The 23,236-nt window shown below is 39.3% G+C and overlaps 4 protein-coding genes across 9 annotated transcripts in view; 2 read left to right on the top strand and 2 right to left on the bottom strand.

The window, feature by feature from the left end:
• The window catches only part of Schip1 (Schwannomin interacting protein 1), a 60,972-nt gene extending 49,702 nt beyond the window's left edge, over window positions 1–11,270 (top strand). The window contains exons 3-7 of the mRNA XM_064356548.1: window positions 1,256–1,661; window positions 2,183–3,397; window positions 5,398–5,495; window positions 9,247–9,929; window positions 10,115–11,270. Of these exons, the coding sequence (XP_064212618.1) occupies window positions 1,265–1,661; window positions 2,183–3,397; window positions 5,398–5,495; window positions 9,247–9,929; window positions 10,115–10,268 (2,547 nt within the window). The 5' untranslated portion in view covers window positions 1,256–1,264 and the 3' untranslated portion in view covers window positions 10,269–11,270. The remainder of the gene's footprint in view (window positions 1–1,255; window positions 1,662–2,182; window positions 3,398–5,397; window positions 5,496–9,246; window positions 9,930–10,114) is intronic.
• LOC662464 (growth hormone-inducible transmembrane protein) lies at window positions 11,186–12,936 on the bottom strand. Of its 3 annotated transcripts, none has more exons than XM_971009.4 (5): window positions 12,796–12,936; window positions 12,353–12,528; window positions 12,195–12,306; window positions 11,526–12,149; window positions 11,186–11,476 (listed from the first exon to the last, which is right to left on the bottom strand). In XM_971009.4, exons 2-5 carry the CDS (start codon window positions 12,522–12,524, stop codon window positions 11,386–11,388), a joined length of 999 nt encoding a protein of 332 aa, XP_976102.1. In that variant the 5' UTR covers window positions 12,525–12,528; window positions 12,796–12,936; the 3' UTR covers window positions 11,186–11,385. The 3 variants fall into 3 exon arrangements, with proteins under 3 accessions (XP_976102.1, XP_008194354.1, XP_008194355.1); XM_008196132.3 differs by having other exon boundaries at window positions 12,714–12,830; XM_008196133.2 differs by lacking the exon at window positions 12,796–12,936 and having other exon boundaries at window positions 12,353–12,696.
• On the bottom strand, window positions 12,888–15,636 carry ath (athos). Its single transcript, XM_008196135.3, has 5 exons — window positions 14,655–15,636; window positions 14,426–14,610; window positions 14,110–14,379; window positions 13,266–14,058; window positions 12,888–13,212 (listed from the first exon to the last, which is right to left on the bottom strand). The coding sequence occupies exons 1-5, from the start codon at window positions 15,324–15,326 to the stop codon at window positions 13,012–13,014; spliced, it is 2,121 nt and encodes a 706-aa protein (XP_008194357.1). The 5' UTR covers window positions 15,327–15,636; the 3' UTR covers window positions 12,888–13,011.
• Window positions 15,637–15,727: 91 nt separating this feature from the next.
• Rok (Rho kinase) lies at window positions 15,728–22,466 on the top strand. Of its 4 annotated transcripts, none has more exons than XM_015980195.2 (9): window positions 15,728–15,875; window positions 16,090–16,345; window positions 16,638–18,569; window positions 19,053–19,076; window positions 19,137–20,191; window positions 20,237–20,556; window positions 20,608–20,903; window positions 20,974–21,196; window positions 21,713–22,466. In XM_015980195.2, exons 2-9 carry the CDS (start codon window positions 16,165–16,167, stop codon window positions 21,801–21,803), a joined length of 4,122 nt encoding a protein of 1,373 aa, XP_015835681.1. In that variant the 5' UTR covers window positions 15,728–15,875; window positions 16,090–16,164; the 3' UTR covers window positions 21,804–22,466. The 4 variants fall into 4 exon arrangements, with proteins under 4 accessions (XP_015835681.1, XP_008194358.1, XP_015835683.1 ...); XM_015980197.2 differs by having other exon boundaries at window positions 15,730–15,875; window positions 16,127–16,345; XM_015980196.2 differs by lacking the exon at window positions 15,728–15,875 and adding an exon at window positions 15,881–16,003.
• Window positions 22,467–23,236: the final 770 nt, after the last annotated feature.

Raw genomic sequence — 23,236 nt, 5'->3', positions numbered from 1 at the left:
CAAGTCGGAATTAACGCAATTACTTTGGCATTTGTTTACTAAATGAAATATAAGGCGTCGAGGCCCAAAACCGATAATTAAAACCAATATTTTAATGCTTTAATTGGGGCCTTTGGCGGAAATTAGGTCAGCGGTAAATTGATTTGGGGAGCGGTTTGTGCCCAACGAACTGGAACTGAGATAAAGAAATCAAAAGCGGGTTAAGACCCAGTTTGCACAAAAAATTGCAATAGAGTGATAAGTCGGTAAATTATTTCAGCTCTGGAATAATGATTGATGTCGGCGCCTCTCACATTTTGTAATAACGGCTGTAACTTCCTTGAAGATTATATAGCGTGTTGCCTGAAATATGCGAAGTTTTAACACATGATAAGAATTTATTGAAGTTGGAGTTTTACGATCTATAAATTGTGTCCTCAGACTTGAGAATTAGTTGGGGAAATTAAAAAGGCCCACACGGGGTTTGTTTATGAATTAATAAGAGGGAAAGGTATGTCTGAATTAAAGTTTGATCGCAATTGTACTAAGGGTTCACGAGGCAATTTAATTTAAAGAATTCTCTTATAAAAAATTAATAGCTGCCTGCTCGCGTATAAAATAAACATTAGAGCTGTGAAACCGGGGCAAATGTTAAATATTTACTCAGTTGAGGCGCATTCTTGACTGAAAAAGAGTATCGAGAGGAGTGGTCGAGCTTCCATACCCAAATCTTGGCAACAAGCTGTGTTTGTTTCGGTAGAAGCGGCTGTACAACGTTTTTAACAATTTTTACACATTCGGAAATTGGAAATTATTTTTGTCAATTCCGCCAAATCTACTCGAAAAAAAAATGAACAGTTTTGATAATAATTATTAGTTTGATGAGCCATAGAGTTTATGTTTTGTTCTAACACTTTTAGTTTTTGAGTTACGATTTTTTTATTCTCTAGTCAAACTCATTGACCGGAGTGGTTCCGGATTTTTACCATGATATAAATAATTTCAAGGGCATTCCGAAGTCTTTTTGGATTTTGCTGAAAATCTTAGATTCCGGTGAAGAAAATAATATTGAATTTTTTTTTCAAATTTCGAAACCTATTACGGCAAAATTAAGATCTAGGACCCAAAATCTTGCTCCATAGTAAGGAGCACATCAAAATCTATCCGGTAGAATGGGTTTAGCCCGTCGTTTGCGTTGGGATTAAATTTAAGCGGGCCTTGAATGTGTCCAGCTCCGCACTTGATGAAGATTTTCTAATTGAGTCGTTGTTTTCAGGAAGGAAGTATGCGGTTGAAGTCCGTGGACGGACCGCTGTCCATTCATAATGGCAACAGCAACGACATACTAAACTCCCCTAAACGGATTAACACGCTACAGAACAGCAACGTAACAAATTTCACTTCGAATCTCACGACCACAACTGAATATGAGGACATCACCGGACTCACACAACGCGATAATGAGACACTAAACAATATCAACAGCACCCAAGAGAAAGTGCAATGGTGCAACCCTTCTCAAAGGACGAAGAAGCGAGAGCTAACCAACAACGCCAACAACAGAAACCAGTTGCTCAATATCAACAACACACTGGCTGCTTCCTTAAGGACCACGAGGCTCGGCACCGCCTCTTCCATCTATTCGGAGTCCTCGCCAGATGATAGTCTTCTAGACTTTGAGGGTAAACTACATTTTCAAACCCCGCTCCCAAATATCCCACTTTATGACAGCCTTCAACAAAGGGTTTCTTATTACGTCTCGTGCCAACTTGCCAAATCAAATAAATTTAATTAAACTTCGGTAAAATTCAGCCAAACCAGCAGCACGGCTGCTAAATTAATTGACTTGGGTGAAAAAGGGAATTCGATTAAGTATGATTTAATAAATGCAATTGCTGTCAGGAGAATACAGAACACGGGGCCCCTTCTAAAAATAATCTCCTAAATAAACACAACCCAAAATTTGCAGTTATGTCAATATATTTCCGGTAATCAAAAGGTTGTAAAACAGCTAAACTAAAACTTAATAGAAAACTTTCCCACTCCCAACTCGCTGTTTTCTCTACACAGACGAAGTCGGAATGTTAACTCGTCTAATTATGTTCCCGAAGCGTCTGAAAAGCGCGTTGTTTGAAAAAATCACTCAGACGCGAGCTGAAAGCGCTGATATATCTGAAATGAATTGTCTTAAATTCCGTTTCAGACGTCCATCAGAGCGTCTCGTCCGCCGACACGTCTCCCCAGGATGAGGACCGCGGTTTCGATATTTCCGACTCCGACTCTTCCGAAGAGAGCAACTTGAGTAATCGCGGCACAGCGACCCTCCAGCGCAGAGGCATAGTGAACCCGAACTATCCCGGCTTTCAGCACCTCGCTCACACACTCGATTACAGCATTAAAGCCTCGTCAGACACCGATTTCACAGACGACGACTTCGAATGCGAATCACTAAACACCGCCAAAACCGACGTCAACAACATCAACAACAACAATGTGGAAGACACGGATTATCCAATCGATCACATCGACAGCGTCAACCGACTAGACAGCGTCGAGAACATCCAGAAGGTCTTCTACGACAAGCCGGTGTTCAACATCCAGGAAGAATGCGGCAACAGAAGCGACTCGGAAACGAGCGGAAACTCCAATCAAACAAGCGACGAGGACACGGAAATTAGCGTCGCGCAAAAACTCGAACTCAACATCAAAACAGAGGAAAACCTCACGCCGATCATCGGCGATTTCGGAAAAGAAGTCGAGCAGGAGTTTGGACGAATCTCCCTCGAAAACCTCGAACAAGCCGTCGTTCAAGAACTCGACGACACAATCGAGAAGTTGAACGACGCGATCAACACGCAACTATCCCCCATCAAGTACAACATCCAGCCAAATTTCGCGGAACCAAAACTCGAACCCCAGCCTCTAGTCCTAAACGACACCAAAACCGTCAAACTAACAAACATGCCTTTACTGACTGAAGCCAGACAATCGGAGCCCGTGATCATGAAAACGAAAATCTGCGACGCTTTCCTCTCAAACGCCCAGGAAGCGATCGCGTCAAACCTCTTCGAAAAGGACTTGGACTACGCCCGGAAAGACTCCAACCGCGAGCTCGAAGAAATCGAATACCAAATAAAAAAACTCAAGTCCGACAACAAGCACCTCCTCGACGAGCCCGAGAAGTTCAACAAGGAGGACATCACGAAGGACTACAAGGAGAAGGACGACGACAGTGCGGTGCCCCGGAAGAAGGAAAAAATCGACTATTACGTGAAAAAACGAAAAGACTATAATCAACAGTTTGGCAGTTTGATAACGTTCCCGAGGCGCGAATGCGGCGCCAGAAACCGCGATGTGCTCAATAGGAGGTCGGTTCCGATGGCTAGGGAGAAAAAACGGACCTCGCCGGAAGTTCTAGGTGAGGTTTTAATTAGGCGAATTGTGCGTGATGGTGTTCCCCACGGAGGCGAATGTAATATGTTGTAATGTGTCGCAGCGGCTCATTAATAAGGCTAATCTGCCCCTAATGCATGCTGTGGAAGTTATTTCAATTTATAACGAACTAGCAGCCACAACTAAATATTTAACCCGTTTGGACCTTTTAAAAGGAGCGCTAACACCTGGTTAAATCGCTACCTAATTATTACACGTGTCAAACTTTTATAAACATGAGCACCATCAAATTTATTTGATAAAAAAATTATTGAATAACAAATCTGAAGCAAATCTGAAGTTTTAACAGGCTGTCCCAACGATCCGAGAAAGGTCCAATTGATAATAATAAAAAAACACAAAAAACGAAATACTCTAAATTTCATTGCATTTTTGAATATAGCTTTTTTTTGTTTATTATTTTAAATAATTTGATTTTTTTGACGAAAAAATGCTTGATGCTTATTTAAAAAATGCATGGCATAAAATATAAGAATCCTAGAGACGTAGGAATGTCTCCATTTTAAAAGGAAAAGTTCAAATTTAAATCTCTACTAATTGTTTAGCGCATTGTAATTAGGAAAGTAAAAAAATTAAGAAGATTGTTAAAACTTGAATAACTTGAAAAATTAAATTATTAAATTGTCTATCTAAAATTTCAGCTATTTTACAGTTATAAATGACGAATAATGGCGTAAATTAATATTATTATTAGCTGAAAATTTCACTTTTCGATTACTGCAACAATAGTTAATAATTTTTTTATGTTTAATATTAAATTTTTTGAGTAATCAACAGGAGACACTATTACTGTTTTTAGAAAGGGAGTTTAAAGATCTTTTAAATAAAAATCAAAAGTAGGGTGTTTCAATTAAAATTTTTGAATTATTCAACTTGCAACAAACCTCTTCATTTTTTTATCATCTTGATTGCAGTAAGCTAAAAAAATTTTATCCTTTAAATTTAGATCTGAACTTTCTTCTTTAAAATGGTGAAACTCCTACTATTCTCGTATTCTTAGATTTTATGTATAATTAAAAAAATATTAGCAAAATCGACAAAACATCAGTTTTTAGCTACCTACAAAAATACAAAAAAATTAAAGGTGGTCCAGTTGAACACACATAACTTTAGTGTTTTCTAATAGTAGAACAGCCTGTATTATACCGCAATATTTCCAGAATATGTAGCGGGAACGCAGCTAATAAAAATAATAAAAAAAACAATATCTCCAATAAGTTAAAAATAAGTTATAGAGCTTTTTTGGATCATTGGAACAGCTTGTAGAAAAGTTTATAGTTTTGTATCAATTTCTCGAATAAATACACTTGTACAAAGATCAGAAAATTACTACAACATGGAATTTGGCATACAATATTAGATTGAAAAAAACGTTTTGTTCATTTTTTGACTTTTATTACAAATGAAAATAAAAGTTACAGTAACAACAAATTCTTAATTTTTTATTCCCCATTACTTTTGACCATCTTTTCCCATCGAAAAGCTGTTTTTTGTGAAGAAAGCAGCAATGGTGTGCTAGAGACGGTCATACTTTTCAAAACAGCATCCACGTGTAAATAAGTGTCTGAGCGACCCACACAAGCGGTGATCTCTTAGTGCAAAATAAGGGCGATAACTTCCCAGCCCCACTTTAATGAGCCTCTGATCCTTCTTATTGTCCTTTTAAAAGAACGTCTTTTATTCAAAAAAAACATAGTTTTCATCAAATTTCTACAGCTTCTTAATCACTTCTTATTATTTAAACAGATTTTACTCGGTTAGTAACATTTCTTTTTTAAAGAGATCGCTTAAATTTCGTTGTAAAATCCAGTTCGCATGTTCTAAAATAAAACTGGCCTTGTTTAGCCTATTTGCGCTATCTGTGACTGTGAATCATCTTAATTTTCTCTATTAGGTGTGTCAGAAGTGACGCTCTCATTCCTCTTTTTATTTTAACCAAATAACTGATGAACCCTTGCACTTCAGGCGGTTTCGACGTGTACAACATCGAGACCGCAATGCCCAAAATCGACCTGGAGGCCATCGAGTCCCACCTGCGAGCCGCTCGCGAGGAGGAACGAAGGGTGAGTGCACCCCAAAAACCCCATCAACATGTGTGTCAAGTGCACGTCATAAACACACATGTGTAGATCACATCTCCTGCACTGAGCCTAATCTCTCAATTACATGCGGCAGCAATCGGCCAACGCGAGTTCGTTTAGACTAATTTATTTCGCGAACTGATGTCATTAAATTAAAAGCGGAATGTTTCGTGTCGGAATTTTTAGCACGAATCGATGCATTGTGCTGGTTATTTAATTGTGATGGATGCGAGCAAGGTGAGGAACACGCTGAACTTGTCACATTGTAAATAAACAATGATATGTTATCGGCGATAAGAGGCGCTAGATACACTTATTACCTAATCTGTCGTAAATTCGTCGCTTTTAATGCTAATATTGTGATACTTTTACGGAGGTTTTAATGGCAGTAATTTGCCTGTTCGTTCCAATAAACGTGGTACAGTTTTGTAGAGCGTGTGGTTTAATAATTCGCTTCAAAGATGATGGATGAATATGTTATCGAGCAGCAAGATCCCATGTATAAATTTTTGACAATGGCGCCAATGACACACGATGCTCTCGCAGAGGTAACGAGCTTTCACCTTCTTCGGAAGCTGTATTTTTTCGCGAAAATTTTTAATTTCATACTTTACCACATAATTTTGAGTTCTCCAGTCGTTGTTTCATAATTTCTAGCCTAAATTTGAAACCATGTATGCATTTTTTATTAATAAGTATGTTAAAAACTTTCATTGAAGAGTTTTAAAATTGGTGATTAAAAAAATCACTTGGCACAAATTTCAAATTGAAACAAATAATGATTTACTATGACGGTAATTGCAATTTATGAGCTACAGTATCGCAAGTAAAAACAATAAATTACAATATGCAGTACACAACCAACTTCTCTGATGATAGCACCATATGGATTCACCAGACCATGAAAACCGGCCTGTTTCCTAAAATTACGATTGTTTATTATGTGAGGTATCGATAGTTCGAGTCCACTAAAGCCGAGGAAAAAATAAAAAATAGAATATTTCGCTGACTAGTGCGAGTGTATTATTGTGGCGTTTATTTCCTTTTCGCAACAGAACCAGAGAAATATCGCAATCAAAGCCATCCCCCGGTTAATTCCAGCCTTCTGTTTCCCTTTATCTGGCCATAAAAATCAGTAAATATCGAAATATCGCCGTCGAAATATTTATTTCGTTCTGTATCCCTTCCAGGGCTTTCTCCCCTTAATCGGATTTTTGTCATGAAATTTAGCTTTCTTTACAAACAGATAAGAAAATGTGTTGCCATTTAGCGGAGATAACCGTGATTTATACGCCAGAAGCAAGAAATTTGCAATGTATGTGCCCCAGATTATTAAAATATGAGCGCAAATCCGAGCTCCAAATTTGATTAGTTATCTAACTGCATCCATGTAGTATGGGTATTTTATCTAGTCTGATGCATTCTAATTTGGATTACGAAACGAGATTTCCACGCAAATGTGGTATTGAACAACCCTGTCAAATGATTTTATAAAAAATAACATAATAAGTTTGATGACTTGGAAAATAAGTTAATTCACTAATTATCCGCCCACCTCATTTCATTTAGAAACTTGGGTTTTTTGCTAAACACGTAATTACGTTATTGGTTATAACAATGCGCTACGGTTGAGTATTTTCTTTTTCCGGTCAATAAACAAAATTCTCTCTCGAACTGTTTCAGCGATAGAATCAATGCCCCAACCCGGTTCCAGAAATGGCAAAATATGCGAGACAACTACATTTTAATAAAATATGTTGTTTTACGGCGCCGGTGGGAAACCTGGGAATTTATGCGCGTTTATTTATATAAAACAACAATAGTCTCGGTACACTATAACACTGAGCTCGGATTTTTATGCAATCTTTTGTTGCTTCCATAAACCTCCATTTCATAATTCAGGTGGTAACCGAAATTTCCCGTCTGGTCCGCGTTTTACATTTTCCCTTCGAACTTGCTCTAGTGGTTTATTTAAATAATTCGGATTACTATTTGCAAGTGAAATTATTTTTAAGTGGCGCATACAAGTCCGCGGCAAAATTAACAATAGAAACCTCGGTTTCCTCCACAGTTTGTGAATCCGCTCGTCGGCGAAACGTTGTACGGAAGTACAAGAAATGAATGAACGTTTGTTTATAATCAGGAGTTTGACCGGATATTCGCGATAGCAGTGCATCGTCGCCTGATCTTTGAATATTCCATTTGTTATTCGTGGGATTGTTATCTTTATTTTTTATGAAAATGACATCACTGAAGCGTAAGAGACATTACAAGAAAGATACCACATATCTGCTAGACCTCTACACGTTAACGTTCGACGAAAATGAAACGCTCGAAAGTTTGGACCTAACTGTGAGTAGCTTTTTCGGGTCGCTAGGGGTATGTGGAATTTTTTATTATTATTGTTTGGGTAAAAACGCGATTTTAGAAAGTTTTATTGCAAATGTAACATAAATACAATTTTTTATATTCCTTTGAAACTGATTCTTACGAAATTCGGCACAATTAATGTAAATTTTACAGAAGTGCTCAACCGGTAAAGTACGAAATATTGTTGCTATATTGACTACTGTTTTCAACCAAGACCGGAACAGTTTGATAAATGCAACTTCGCTGTGATAAGTTGCGATGACCTCAAAATAATTTACTTAACATCGTTTATTTCCAGAAAATATTGCTTTATTTTATTTACCACAAAACGTAAATACAATGACTCAATTTACAGCAGAATTATAAGTTTGATAAAAATTCACATACAAAATATTAATTAAATTTTTAATTTTTTTAATTTTAATTTTTATAATACGTTGGGTGAATTCAGAGTTTGAAACACTTGCGTTTTTTTGATCTTAGGTACAAATAACTGTACCTCTGTATTCAAAGTTCTACACTGAATTAAAGTAATAATTTTTAGCCCCGATTATTTTAAAACATTCGAACGTATTTAGGAATTTGTAGTTTCGTAAAAGTAGTTACATACATAGCGTCGTTATCACACCGAAGCAATAAAAAACGCTGTTAAAGCACCAATTAAGAACTTTATTTGGAATTTGAATGACACATGATTTAAATATTTGGCGCGCAAGTCAAGACGTGAGACACCATTAGGCGAACCTTTTTATCTTAACCTTGAGCCAGCTGACAGGTGCTATGGCAACGTAGTTCCTTCTCTTTCCCAACAATGAAAATTGAATAACCCCGTCTTTCTCATCGCCCCAAACAAAAACACCGGATGGTTTGATTTTACAACGTGAACATGTGCAAGAGTGCATCTGTTGAAAGTTTCTCAAAGAACAACGAAAATAATTTAGCATCGTTCAAATAGCGTTTATTCCATAACTTCAGTGAAAATGTTCGACAATTTGTTAAGCTCGTTAAAAAACCACACAACCAACATCGGTGATTTAGTGAAAGAAAAGTCGCGAAAAATCGTTTCGAACATAAATTCCTTAAAAAACATCGGCAAACACAAGGCTACGTATTACACGGTGGCCCCCCGTGAAGAGAGCGAATATTTCGACAACGACTACTTGTCCCCGCGGGCCTACTCCATGACCACGTTCAGTATTGACTATAACTCGGTTAACGAAAACATGGAGTGGTTCCCGTACGTGCCCCCTTCCTACGATGAGCAAAACATTGTCGACCGCTTCATTAAAGTCATTACAATTAACGACGACTCGCTTGACGTAAGCCCCCTTGAAGGTAGACTTCACCTAATCCATTTTTCCAGAGACGGACCGACCGGGAAGAAATCCGGCGCCGCCTGGCCATGGGCTCAGAAGACGACTATTACACGGACAGGCCCGGGCGGAAACCCAGCCTCCAGGCCCGGCTCCAGAGCGGCATGAACCTGCAGATCTGCTTCATGAACGAGACTGTCTCCGACACCGAAAGCCCCAACTCGGATAACGAGTGCCCCCTCACTAACCCCAAACAACCAAAGACTTGTCCAAAGACGTCCCCTGAGAAGACTCTGCCCCCGGCAAGGCCGGCCACCCTCTCGCTGGGCCAGCCCCTGCTCCAGCCCGTGACGCAACCCATGACTGAGACTGATTTCTTTGCCAGGCAAGCTAGGCTCCAGACGGAGGCCCGGATGGCCCTGGCTCAGGCCAAGGAGATGGCCAGGATGCAGATGGAGATTGAGAGGCAGAGACAGAAGAAGAGTCCCATCACGGAGATGGTGAGGAATAGTCTGGAGAAAGTCGGGATTCCGTTCCCGGAGGAGAAGAGGAGGCTGTCGAGACAGATTCTGACGGAGATGAATGTGGCGCAGCTTCAGGTCATTGTCAATGATCTGCATACGCAGATTGAGACGCTCAACGAAAGTCTGGTCAAGTTTTTGATGGATAGGGACGATCTGCATATGGAACAGGACTCGATGCTTGTCGATATCGAGGATCTGACGAGATATCTGTAAGTTGGGTCCGACTTTTTCACGGCGTCATAAAATTACATAAATTACGTCGAAAATAATTAATAATTTAAATACTTTGAAATTCATAAAACGCGTTTCTTAATTTTTTACCTAATTTACTTATTTTTTTCGGATGTATCCGAAGTTTGCGTGTAGTTAAAAATTTGTGTATTTTCTTTCACAGGGGGGCAAAGGAGCAGGTTTTCAAGGAGCAGACTTTGGCCCCGTCGAACAACAACATCCCACCCCCTTCGCCAGCCCCGTCTTCGCCATTGGCTGCTCTGAACAGCAGCGTAAAACCCCACTTACATAGGATAGCAAGCCTCGTTAAAAAATAAATAAAATTATTTAATACTCCCGAAACTGTAAATAGTTTTGACGGTTGAATTTTGGCGCAGTGAGGCTTCAAGCGAGTTCAAGCTAATACGTAAGATTATGGAACGTAGCGTTTTTAAAGGTAGCGTCTTTACTCATGATGTTATTTTTGTAATGATTTGGTAGTTAATTATTTTTATACTTTTGACATATCAAAGTAGTTCATTTGGAAAGTTTCTCATATCGTCGCGTAAATGTACATACTTACTACATAATTTTATGTAGATGTTGAGCTTATAACTGTATAATATGGTTGTGTTCCTCAAAGTTTCAGAAATAGTGTTACAAGCTAATTGAATTTATGATAATAGAGACAATATCAACTTTGCATGAACTGATTTTTGTTAAAGTGGGTTACATCATGGGCTACTTCAGAGCGAAGTTTTAGATGGAGTAGTCCACCATGTAACGACTACGAAATATTTAAGAGCCAACTGAATCTCAAGTTATATCACTAGTACTTATTAGTTATGAATATTGTGAATTTCGAAAACTTGTGGTCCAGTTTGTTGTTCGGTCATACCTACTCTTAGACACCAACTGTAATATAAATTGACTGAAGCTTTTTCTGTACATATGAAATTAATGTAGAGTTATGAACTTATCTCTTTAAATAAGGACGGCTTGGGAGAAGTTGATGTTAAAATATTTTCGAAAGGGTAGTAAACTTGCCATGTGTAGATATTCTAGGTTATTTTAAGGATAGCTTCAACCCTTATTTAAGTATTTTAAATTATTCTTGATAATTTTCTATGCGAGTATATGTCAATGTGCCATAACGTTACGTTTGCACAGCACATATTCATTTCCTTTGAAGACTGCACTTGTATCCAAAGACAACTTAATCTAATGGAAATTGTTTCTTGGTATAAAGAAATGATCATTATCGAATGTTATTTATTGTAATACTAAAACTCAATCATTGTGAATACAAAAAGCTTAAATAAACTACTTGTAAAACATCATTCGCTTTTTACAAACACACGCCTTCCACTCACATTATTTACAAACTTAACTTAATCAAAACTCAATTTATTTCGTAATTAAAAAAAATAAGTATAATTTATGTCACAGTCGGGTTTACTTCCTTCTTTGACCGCCACCGCCGCTGGCCAAAATCGTCGCAATTCTGATGAAAATATTCAAAGTGTCCAAATAGATCGAAATAGAACTGAAAAACCAACATTACACAAATACACACCCAAAATCCTCCAACTTACGCATTAATCGGATCGTAAGGCCTGACACCATACAACTGGGGCGAAGCTGGATAAGTCTCCGCCTGCTTCACAATCCTTTGAGTATCATACAACAAGAAAGCAGAGAAAAGAAGCAGGCCCCCATAGATCGAAATTGAGTACAACCCAGCCCCTAGTGCCGTCGTCGGTGGCAAAAACGCGCTTCCAATCGAAGCAGCAAACACAACCCCGAGCCCCATCGCCAAGGGAGCCCCCATATTCATGAACTTCTCGCTAGGGGCGCACACAGCAACCGTACTCAACCCCCCGACAATCCCAGCGGTGTACCACGCAGCCCTGATCAACAACGGACCGCCTAGGAAACACATAGGGGCCAAGACGGCCCCCATGGTCCCAGCATGAAGCAACCACGCGAGTTGTTTCGCCCCGATCCCTTCCTTGTATTCAATACTTTGGCACAGCATTCCAGTGCCCATCATAGCCCCCAGGGTGATAGCAATGCCCACAAAACCACCCTTGGTCACCAAGTTCATGATAACGGGGCTTCGGAACGCAGCCATTGCACTAGCTGCTGTTACAGCAACCGAGCTCCCGAAGTACATATAAGTCGATTTGATGCGGTCTCGCACATATTGGGGCCACAAACTGTTAAAATATAGATTCTTGTTTTGGAACAGTTGGAATACTTACACTGATCTTTCAAACGCTCCTACTTCTTTGGATAGACCCATGCCGTAGTAACACAGGGCTCCGAGCCCCAAAACGGCCCCTCCTGCTACGGCCCCCTGACCGATTGTGAAAGCTGACAAAACATAGTCATACTTGCAAATAGTTTAATTTAAACTTACGAGCTCCAGACGTGGGGGCCATGGCCCGTTCACGCAAAGTCTGCCTCCTGGCGGCCCGACTGAGCGCATCGCGACCTTCGTCAGCGTAAGAACGCACAAAAGACTGTTTCGGGAGTTGTCTCAGCACTACCGGTGCCCGACAAACTAATCTAGCTGCTAACAATGACGCCATTTCGCTAAAAATGACCACGAGCTTTAAGTGTCGCACTTAACTGTTAAAATGAGCGATAATGCGTTGTCTCAATTTAGAAAATAAGTAAACAGAACCCTCCGGAAAGTTCCAGAATGTATGAGGTTAGATGACGCAATACTGGATAATTTATGTTGGCCCGTCGTTAATTAAGTTAAAAGTAATTTATACCTGTTGTTTACAATCAGAAAATTAACAAATCACTGCACAATTTAGAGTTAATAACAAGAAATTACAATTTTTGTTGCTTTACCTTTTTTATTTTTGACATTTGACATCCAACTGTCAAGGTATAAGGCGAATTCACAACGCTAAAGGTCCATTTACACGTAATAAAAATTCATATTTCATAAAAATATACAATATAATGGCCATAATAACAAGTAAAAATAATAACACATAATGATCTACAGCTAAACTGAACACACGTTCAAAAGAACATAATGGAATAGTAGTTTTATTTATTACATCAACTCTCTCTGGCACATTTTATACTGTGTGTTCTGAAATAATCGGGCGCTGCTTCCTGCAACCATTCCCCTTCGACCGTTGACAATAATCTCAAATAGCGCTTTGTCGTTTGTACAACCTCTGTGAACAACACAAAATGGGGTTGTTGGCCATGCAAGACAGAACTAGGGTGAATAGAGACCACTTGTCTTTTATCAAGCTGCAAAAAAAACAGTAAGCAAAGCAATAAAAATAAAACAACAAAGTGATTACTGTAATATATTGCCTATCCCTGTGAAGTTCGGCAACGTTCATAAAAAGACCGGTCAAAAGACACCTCCTAACTTGCTCCATCTGGCTGCCACACGATGAAAGAGTAAGCCCCGCCCTAGTGCAAATTTCCTCCAATTGCGAGCGGACTTCCCTCGCTTGCAAAATATTCCTCATGTTAATGTAGTGCTCATGACACCAACTTCGACAGTTCTGGCCCACATTACTAAACTCCCTGTAGATGTTTAAAAGGGTAATGTGGTCCCCATAGGCCGAGAAGAATTTCTGGCGGATCATTTGTACTTGTTCTCGTTTATTGGGTGGACTGAGTAGAATTGACTCAACACTCAGTAGCGATACTATCGTTAATACTTCAACCAAACAGCCAAAATTCGAGGCCGAAAGTAATATTTTACTAAATCGAGGGTCAAGTGGGAATTTGACCATTTGTTCCCCTAAACTTGTCAAACTGCTAGACTCGACGTTGTCTATCGCACCTAATAATTTCAACTGTTCAAAAGCTGTAGTTATTGCATCTTCTGGCGGTTTATCCATGAAATCAAAATACAAGGCGTGGATGTCTAATGCGAGAAGTTGCAATGCGACGGAAGTGAGATTCGCACGTTGTATTTCCGGAATCGTCGATTTTTGCATCATCTCGAATTGAGATCGGGTGTAGAGCCGGTAGCAAGTGCCTTCAGAGTCACGGCCTGCTCGGCCCGTCCTCTGCCAGGCCTGCTCCTGAGATATCCGCTGCACTTTGAGCAGCTCTAAGCCAGTGGCGGGGTGATACGTCCTATTAAATTTTATTTTATTTGAAGTCGCGGTAGTTTTATTTTAGCCTTACCTAGCCTTAACCATCCCACTGTCGATAATGTATTTAATCCCCGTGATGGTGACACTGGTCTCGGCTATATTTGTGCTGATTATAACTTTCCGCAAATTTTGGGGTGATGGGTTAAAGACAGTCATTTGTTGCGAACTGGGCTGTGCCGCATATAGAGTGCACACCCTCACGGGGGGGCCCTCAACTTCGGGGTCTTTACTAAGGACTCTTATTTGGTGAGCCACAGCTTCGATTTCTTCCTGACCCGTTAAAAAAATCAAAACATCGTGGCTAAAAAGACAGTTACGAAATTAAATTAATTTGTAAGTTTACCTACTTTGCGGGTGCTTCTCTGTGAATTTTGAAAAAAGTGGCAACGGATGCCGTCTGATAATCGTCATGTGGTTTCACGGTGTAAAAAACGTTAACAGGGTATGTTCGTCCTTCAAGATATACTGCTTGACAATTGTTGAAGTACTTCGAAAAGTGGTCAACGTCCATTGTCGCAGACATGATAATAATCTACAAAACGATTTCACTTAAGGAACAAAAAATAGATCAATCACCTTTAAAGGTTCCAAATTCCGACTCTCTCTAACTTTTTGTGCATTTTTGACGATTCCGAACAAAACATCAGTGTTTATTGTCCGTTCGTGAGCCTCGTCCAAAATAATGACCGTATATTCCATGAGCAAATTATCAAACATTGCCTCCCTAAGTAACATGCCGTCGGTGAGATATTTAATTTTGGTCCTTTTCGACGTTACGTCCTCAAATCTGACTGTGTACCCCACCGTATCTCCCACAGTTTGTCCATTTCCGAATTCTTGGGCAACCCTTGTCGCGATACTAACCGCAGCCACCCTTCTAGGTTGCGTGATTGCAATCTTCCCATTATTCTGCAGCCTCGCGGAATTAATATACTGGGGAATTTGCGTGGTCTTCCCGCTCCCAGTTTCGCCCAAAATAATCAAAGTGTTGTGTCTTTTTATCAAATCCAACAGTTTGTTCTTCTTGTCGTAAACAGGCAGTTTGGTTCTTTGCTCCTGTATACTTATTTTGAACTTGTTCCCGTTGGCTAAACTTGGCTTTGATTCACTATCGTTCAGTTTGACTTTTTTGGGAGAGGACGGACCGTTCCGTCTGTTGAACAGAATGGGGGTGGGTTTCGGCTTAATCTTAAACTGAGAAATGTTCAGTTTATTGCCGTTCCCTATTAAACTGTATTTTGAGTCCATTTTGAAGGTTATACACGTGTTGGCCCACTCGGCATGAAACTACTCAAACATTTCCGGAGTTTATAGAAAACACGCACTGACGAAACACCACACTCTTATCACGAAAAACGCGTAATGTGGCTTTATTTTTTTCTACAAAACCAAAACATAACCTACAGTTTTCAAAAATCGATCGTGGCTACAGTCACACCCGGCACTACAACCACCAAACGAAACTCACCAAACACAACATTATTACTTCGTGAAATTGCAAGGGACGTTGATAAAAAAATTTCCAAAAATTGGGGTCATTTTATTTTTTATTTTTTTTTAATTTGGATTATTTTTTTGGTATCCGGCATGCAGGTTCCTGTAAGTGGCAGCGCCAGATGTCAGGCCGGTCGTCGATTGTTGACGATGATTAATTGAAAAATGGCTGCTGACCTTTCGGAGTAAATATGATTTTTTTACGGTGGTTTGGTTAATATTTTTGTACGTGTGGTGGTTATTAGTGCTTCTTATGACTCTGAAGAAAATCAGGGACGTCTTCCATGTATTTCTAATGCTCAGGTACCCGCAGTTCCCCCTTTCACCATACAAAGATAGTACAAAAGCCCATTTGAAGAGTGAGATTTTGACAGTTCATAAGTCCACGGAAAATCCGGCAAACACAATAACAACTCGTTTAATCGCAAAATGTAATAACGCATATTGATCACAATCGCACGTAAACCCATTTTAGCAATTTGCCGATACTTTCTCGTCATATCTGGCTTGTCCACAGGTGTAAGAAATCCCATTACCATTTACTTATTTCCTAGTGAATGGTCCCACTTTGCTCGTTACCATAGCTGTAACTATGGATTTGATACAAGATGAAGACAGGCGGCGGCGGCTACGCCACCTCCAGGAGAAGATCCAGGATCCAAGAGGGATAGGCAACATCGACTCCCTCTTGGATACTGTGCAGGCCCTCCACACAGACTGCGACTATCCAGCCATGAGGAAGATCAAGAACATCGAAATGTACCTAAACAGATGTGAGTAGATAGCGTCACACAGGAAAGATAAAGTGTAAAAGGGAAGCGTGATGTAACACTTTTATTACAGCTGTGAGTGTAATACGAATGATTTAAGTGTCTTTGACGCTAAAAATAACACCGCGACCTGATAAAAAATTTTGTTTTGTTTCATTCAAAAGTCTGAAAATTAATTGTTTCATTTTATCTCCGTCATTACCAGATTCCACACGCGCGATAAAAACCTGACGGTTATTTACAATTAGCACCGTTTCACAATGCATTTCGTTAAAACGTGAAAATGTTTCTCTAGACGGCGATTTTGCCACCGAAGTCGTCAACCTCCGCATGAAAACCGACGACTTCGAGCACATCAAAGTGATAGGACGCGGAGCTTTCGGCAAAGTCCAGCTAGTTCGCCATAAACACACTCGCCAAGTCTACGCAATGAAACGCTTAAGCAAAGCTGACTTAATCAAACGATCAGACTCTGCATTTTTTTGGGAAGAAAGACATATCATGGCCCATGCCTCCTCCGAATGGATAGTCCAATTGCATTTCGCGTTTCAAGACGCCAAGCATTTGTACATGGTCATGGATTATATGCCCGGTGGTGATATCGTCAACTTGATGTCGAATTATGAGATTCCAGAGAAATGGGCGAAATTTTACACCATGGAGGTGGTGCTTGCCTTAGACGTGATCCATTCGATGGGGTTTGTCCATCGCGATGTTAAGCCAGACAACATGCTTTTGGATCAGAATGGTCACTTGAAACTGGCCGATTTTGGTACCTGTATGCGGATGGATGAGGATGGGCTTGTTAGGTCGAATAATGTGGTTGGTACACCTGATTACATTTCCCCTGAAGTGCTCCAAAGTCATGGGAAGGGCATCTACGGGCGTGAATGTGATTGGTGGTCCGTGGGGATTTTTCTTTACGAAATGTTGGTAGGCGAGACGCCTTTTTACGCAGATAGTTTACTTGGTACTTACAACAAGATAATGTATCACGAGAATAATTTAACGTTTCCTGAAGAAGTGGAAATTTCTAAAGAGGCTATAGCTTTAATACAGGGTCTATTATGTGATAGGACTAAACGTTTAGGACGGAATAACGTTGATGAGATAAAGAAGCATCCGTTTTTTAAAAATGATCAATGGACTTTTGAGAATTTACGAAACTCTGTACCTCCTGTGGTGCCTGAATTGTCAGGCGATGACGACACTAGTAATTTTGATGATTACGAGAAAGAAGAAACGTCCGAAGAAGTGTTTCCAGTGCCAACTAGTTTCATAGGAAACCATTTACCGTTCGTAGGCTTCACTTACAATTCCGATTACCAATTGTTATCAGATCGAAAAAATGATATTGTAGATAGCGGCAAAATGAATCATCTCAACGATAAAGACGCAAATGCTCAAGTAACTAAACTACAACAACTCCTAGACCAAGAACGAAACACCGTGGAAGAACTGAAAGAAAAACAACGAAAATTAATTGCTCAAATCAGTAGCTTAGCTCAAAACGAATCCGCCATCCGGGAGGAGTCGTCCAAGTACGAGAAAGAACTAACAATCCTGAAACACAACTACAAGGAACTGCAACGCAAGGCGGAAAATGAAAACGAGCTCAGGAAAAAAACCGAAAAGTACCTGGCCGACATTAAGCGAACGCTCGAAGAGGAGCAGAATAAGCGAACGCGCGAAATGAACAACAACCAGCAACACAATGACAAAATCAACATTCTGGAGAAGCAAGTCAACGACATGCAGGAAAAACTCAAAGTCGAGACGGAAAACTGCCAAAGGTTGCGGAAACAAACCACCGAATTGACGATGGCAAAGGCGGCTTTCGAGCAAAAGGTGGCTGAGTATCAGGCTGTGTTACAGAACTTACAAGCGCAAAGAGACAGTCTTCAAGCTGAAGTTGCCACCTTGCAAGGACAACTCACCCAGGAAATTGCAGCAAGGACGCAGACTTCGGAGGAGTATAGAGTGATGGAAAATCGGTTCCAGAATGTCAACTCCGAGCTGGAGAGGAGTGTGCAACGCGAGAGGAAAATCTTAACCGATAACACGCAACTTACTGAAAAAGTCTCGACTCTGGAGAAGGAATGCGCTTCTCTGTGTCTCGAACTGAAGGCAGCTCAAAATAGATATCAGCAAGAGGTTAGGGCACATGAGGAGACCGAGAGGAGTCGCTTACTGAACAAGGAAGAAGCCAATCTGGAAGTTGTTAAAGGTAGGATTCAAATTTTTGTAGTCTTACAGTGTTCACTGTCATGAAAAAAAAAAAAAACACAAACCGTGTTATTGACTCTATTATTCGTAAAAAAGTAGGTACAGATATCTAATGGTTATTTAAGCCAGTAAGAATGTCCAAACGTCTGACGTAAATTTTTTTATGAAATGATTTCACCTTGTTTAAAATATCATTACGAATGAATGAAGAAAATTGAAGATTCTTCGACATTTTTTTTTGGATTAGTCATGGAAGATAGTCAAATTTAACCAAATCTAAACTTTAGTTGTGAAATAAATTATTAAACGCCACATATCTAATCTAAAATTAACACAATTGACACAATTAATAATAAAAAACAGGAAAAATTTTACATTATGTACACGCAGTCTTATAAATTTAAAGGCGGATTTTAATTTTCATTGATTCAGTGAACTGTGTGTGTGTGGAAAACGAGTTAATTGCTGTATTTTTTGCATGCAGAACTAATGGATAGAATTATTAAGGGTAAAAGCTCAATTTATGAAATTAACATTTACTTAGGGGTTGTATCATTTTGATTTTTAGCTCTGCAAGCAAAATTAAACGAGGAGAAAAGCGCCCGGCAAAAGGCCGATCTAAACACCCAAGAGAAGGAGCGTCAAATTTCAATGTTGTCGGTCGATTATCGGCAAATCCAGCAACGGCTTCAGAAACTGGAAGGCGAACATCGCCAAGAAGTGGAAAAAGTCAAAGCTTTGCACAGTCAGCTCGAGCAGGAGCAACAAAAAAAGACCATTTTACAGTCAGAAATGAGTCAACATATTTCCGAAGTCGCCAAACTCAAAGCTCGGGAATCACAGCTGGCAATTGAGTTGAACCAAGTTCAAGAGGCTAAGAAGAAGCTGGAGGAGGATTTGTTCAAGTTGAAACGGGACTGGCAGATGGAACAGCTCCAAATGAAAGAATTGCAAGACTCGTTTGAAACCGAGCAATATTTCTCGACTTTGTACAAGACACAGACTAACGAATTACGCGAAGAGTTGGAAGAGAAGAATAAAATTAATAAAGAGTTTGAGGAAGAATGTGCTTCGTTGAAACACCAGTGCCAGATTGCTTTGGCTCGAGCTGATTCAGAGGCGTTAGCACGGTCGATAGCCGAGGAAACGATCGCTGATCTTGAAAAGGAAAAGACGATGAAAGAGCTTGAGTTGAAGGATTTGTTGGCCAAACATCGAAGCGAAGTCAACTCGAAGGAAGTTGTTATTAATTCGTTGAAAGATCGAGAAATGGAATTGAAAAAAATGAACGAGCACTTGTCCAAAGAACGAGAAGATATAAACCGGCAATTGAAACAGTTGCAGGAAGAGTTTAGTAAAAAGTCTGGAAATAATGAAGAGATTGATAAGTTGAAGAGCAAGCTCCAGACTGAATCCCTGTTGAAGCAGCAAGCCGTGAATAAGTTGCACGAGGTTTTGAATCGCAAGGATTTGAGGGAGACCAAAGGGAAGAGTAAGATTTCAAACGCCGATTTGAGGAGAAAAGAGAAAGATCTGAAGAAGCTTCAGCAGGAATTGAGTCAAGAAAGGGATAAGTTCAATCAGACTATTAGCAACTTCCAGGCCCGCATACAGGAATTGACGGTTGGTTTCTTGTAAAAATTGTTTGGGGTTCTATTTTTTTTCTAGGTGCAATGTAATGAAGAAATCACTTCCAAGCAAAGGCTCCAGATGGAGTTGGACAGCAAAGATTCTGAAATCGAACAGCTCCAAAAGAAACTGGCTGCCATTAACAGCGAGACGGCGTCTTTGAGTTCAGCCGATAACGAAGGAGACGAAATCAACACCGATTCGATGATCGAGGGTTGGCTGTCGATTCCGTCGAAGCAAAACATCAAACGACACGGCTGGAAGAAACAATACGTTGTGGTGTCAAGTCGCAAAATAATTTTCTACAATTCGGAGAGCGACAAACAAAACACCGATCCTGTGATTGTTCTTGATCTCTGGTAATAAAAAATTGGGTTTTGTGAGGGTTTGTTACTTGTCTCTTTCCCCAGCAAAGTGTTTCACGTCCGTTCGGTCACTCAGGGTGACGTTATAAGGGCCGATTCCAAAGACATCCCTAGGATATTTCAATTGTTGTATGCCGGAGAAGGCGAAGCGAGGAAAACCGACGAGCAAAGCAACTCGCTTGATGTTAGTTCGATGCGGAATTTTGAAGACAAACCGGGTACTACGATACACAAGGGTCACGAGTTCCTAAATATCTCCTACCACATGCCCACGACTTGTGAAGTCTGTCCTAAACCTATGTGGAACATGTTCAGACCTCCCCCTGCTTTAGAGTGTCGAAGTGAGTGTTTTGTGCCCCTTTTTTCGCTCATATCGCTATTTTGTGTTAATGTACAATTTTCTTCATACAGGGTGTAGGATAAAGATCCATAAGGACCACCTAGAGAAGAAGGAGGACACCGTGCCTCCGTGTAAACTACACTATGACCCTTCTTATGCCAAAGAACTCCTCCTGCTTGCCCCTTCGATAGACGACCAAAAGCAATGGGTGTGCAAACTGAGCCGGAAAATTCAGAAGTGTGGATTCAAAGCCAACAATTCCAATGCCATAGATTCAGCTAAAATATCGCCTAGGTGAGTGACGTAGTTGGGCATGCACACGTAGCTGGTTACGCTGAGCGGTTAGTTTTATATTTGTATACTTTACGCTTACCTATAAGTTCTGCAATTATTCCACTTTTATTACTTGTATATATGAATTTTATCGATAATTCCATTTTGTAGTAGTTCTTTAGCGTTTTGTAAAGGACATTGTATTTTTTTTTTTTCAAATTGACTTGTGAGATGATTAATACTCAGTTTTATTTACTTCACGCGAATCTCTATGTTTATACGGACCACATTTTAGAAGTAAATAAGAGTGAACTTTGTCTGCTATCTGCATGCTTGGCTTTGATACTAATTTTCTGTATTTATGATTGTATTTTTTTTATTAAAATTATGTTATCAATAAATTTTATGAAAGTTGATTTTGTTTTTGTTGACACCGGCACTCGAAATTTGCTTTTCACTTGCTTGTGGGCCTGTGCACCGGGTGACGGATTTCTCGCAACTCGAACGCTTTACTAAGTTTTTCTTCTACATTAACAGGGAATCAACTCGTTCTAGTTTGAAGCCATATATGAATATCCAGCAACGATCTGCAACTCTGCCTGCTAATTCTTCAATGAGTGGCAAATGACTTTGAATCTTCAATTAAGTTAACTTTGAATCTTGAATGCTTCTAGTTTCATCACTAAAATACTGATACAGAATATACTTGTTACTCTCTATACATCACTGTATCAACCAGATTAAAATTCTTGATATCTGTTTCGTTGTGGCACTAAATCTTATTACGATACTTAACAGTTAATCTAAAGGATGTTTTTGCATCGGTAATGAATTGTCTCAGTCGGTTGCTGTTCGCTAAATTCTAACTACGACGCTGTACTAATTAAATTTTTGTAAAGGTGCTAATCTGTTTTGTAAAAAGTTTTTTTAATTAAGAAATTCTCTAATCAGTGCTTACGAGTTTTTTGACATGACATTCCTTACAGTACAGTAATGTACTTTTCTATTTTAGTTGTACATTGTTTGTTGTTTTTTAGAGTGTACAAATTATTTTAATGCGAATTTTGATTATGTATAATTGTGTATTTATTAATCTTTGTTTCTTTTTTTCTATTGTAAAATTGTGCCTTAAACATTCATTCGTGGTTGGTACTATTGTACCAACCGCCACACCAATAAGTTATTTAATATAATTTCGGCATTTCAGGTAGTAAAATGAAACGATTTTTGCCTTATGTATTATACAAGATGTAAACCAAATGGACAATTCTAAATAAATTGTTCTTATTTATTAACGATTTTTTCTTTCATTCCGAATAAAACCAACATTTCGTAAGAAAGCACTTTATTATAAGAAGTAAGTGGGCCAGTAAGTACACTCAAGTTTGAGCATCTTACTCCGGGTAATTTTAGTGCTCACGTGCCTATTGTTTTGTCGTACCAAGTTGTAGGGCTCCTTGGTACGGTTTAAACGCCCTTTTGTCTCTTTATGTCCTAGTGCAAATGTGCAAACCTACCCTTAATTTACTGTCTCCCCTTGTTTTAATTTGAATAATAGAATTTTTTTAATTGTTAAGTTTTATGTGAACATATCACAGCTGTGAAAGTCATGTTTTCCGTTTTTTTTAATTTTTAATTTCAATCTAATTTAATTTTGTTTGGAACCGCCATTTTATTTTAATTTCAACAAACTCAAGTTAAATTTTTTTGTTTCACTTAATGCCACCCGTGACTCCGGAGATTACGAAGTCAACAAACAAATCTTCTGTTGCGCGATATTTCTTTAATATAGAGAGTTTTTTTTTGCGAAGGCTGAATATTTTTCGCGCCTCGTTTTTAAATGGCCAAATTCAGTAAAATGTTTAGACTCGAATTCGTAGATGAAACTACGAATATTTAAGGCAGCGTGTTTAAGTTTCAGCATTTGAATTTCATTTTTTAATTCAATTAATTCAAGCTTATGCTTATGCTTCAGTAGCTGACGTTCTAGTACAATGATTTTCCTATTTTCTTCCGATAAGGACGCTACATTTAATCTGATGTGCTAGGTAATCTCTGGGA

Source organism: Tribolium castaneum, chromosome 5 (genome assembly GCF_031307605.1).
Source record: "Tribolium castaneum strain GA2 chromosome 5, icTriCast1.1, whole genome shotgun sequence".
Classification (NCBI taxonomy): domain Eukaryota; kingdom Metazoa; phylum Arthropoda; class Insecta; order Coleoptera; family Tenebrionidae; genus Tribolium; species Tribolium castaneum.
The sequence above is the reverse complement of the archived record's forward strand: the minus strand, read 5'-3'. Positions and strand labels throughout refer to the sequence as shown.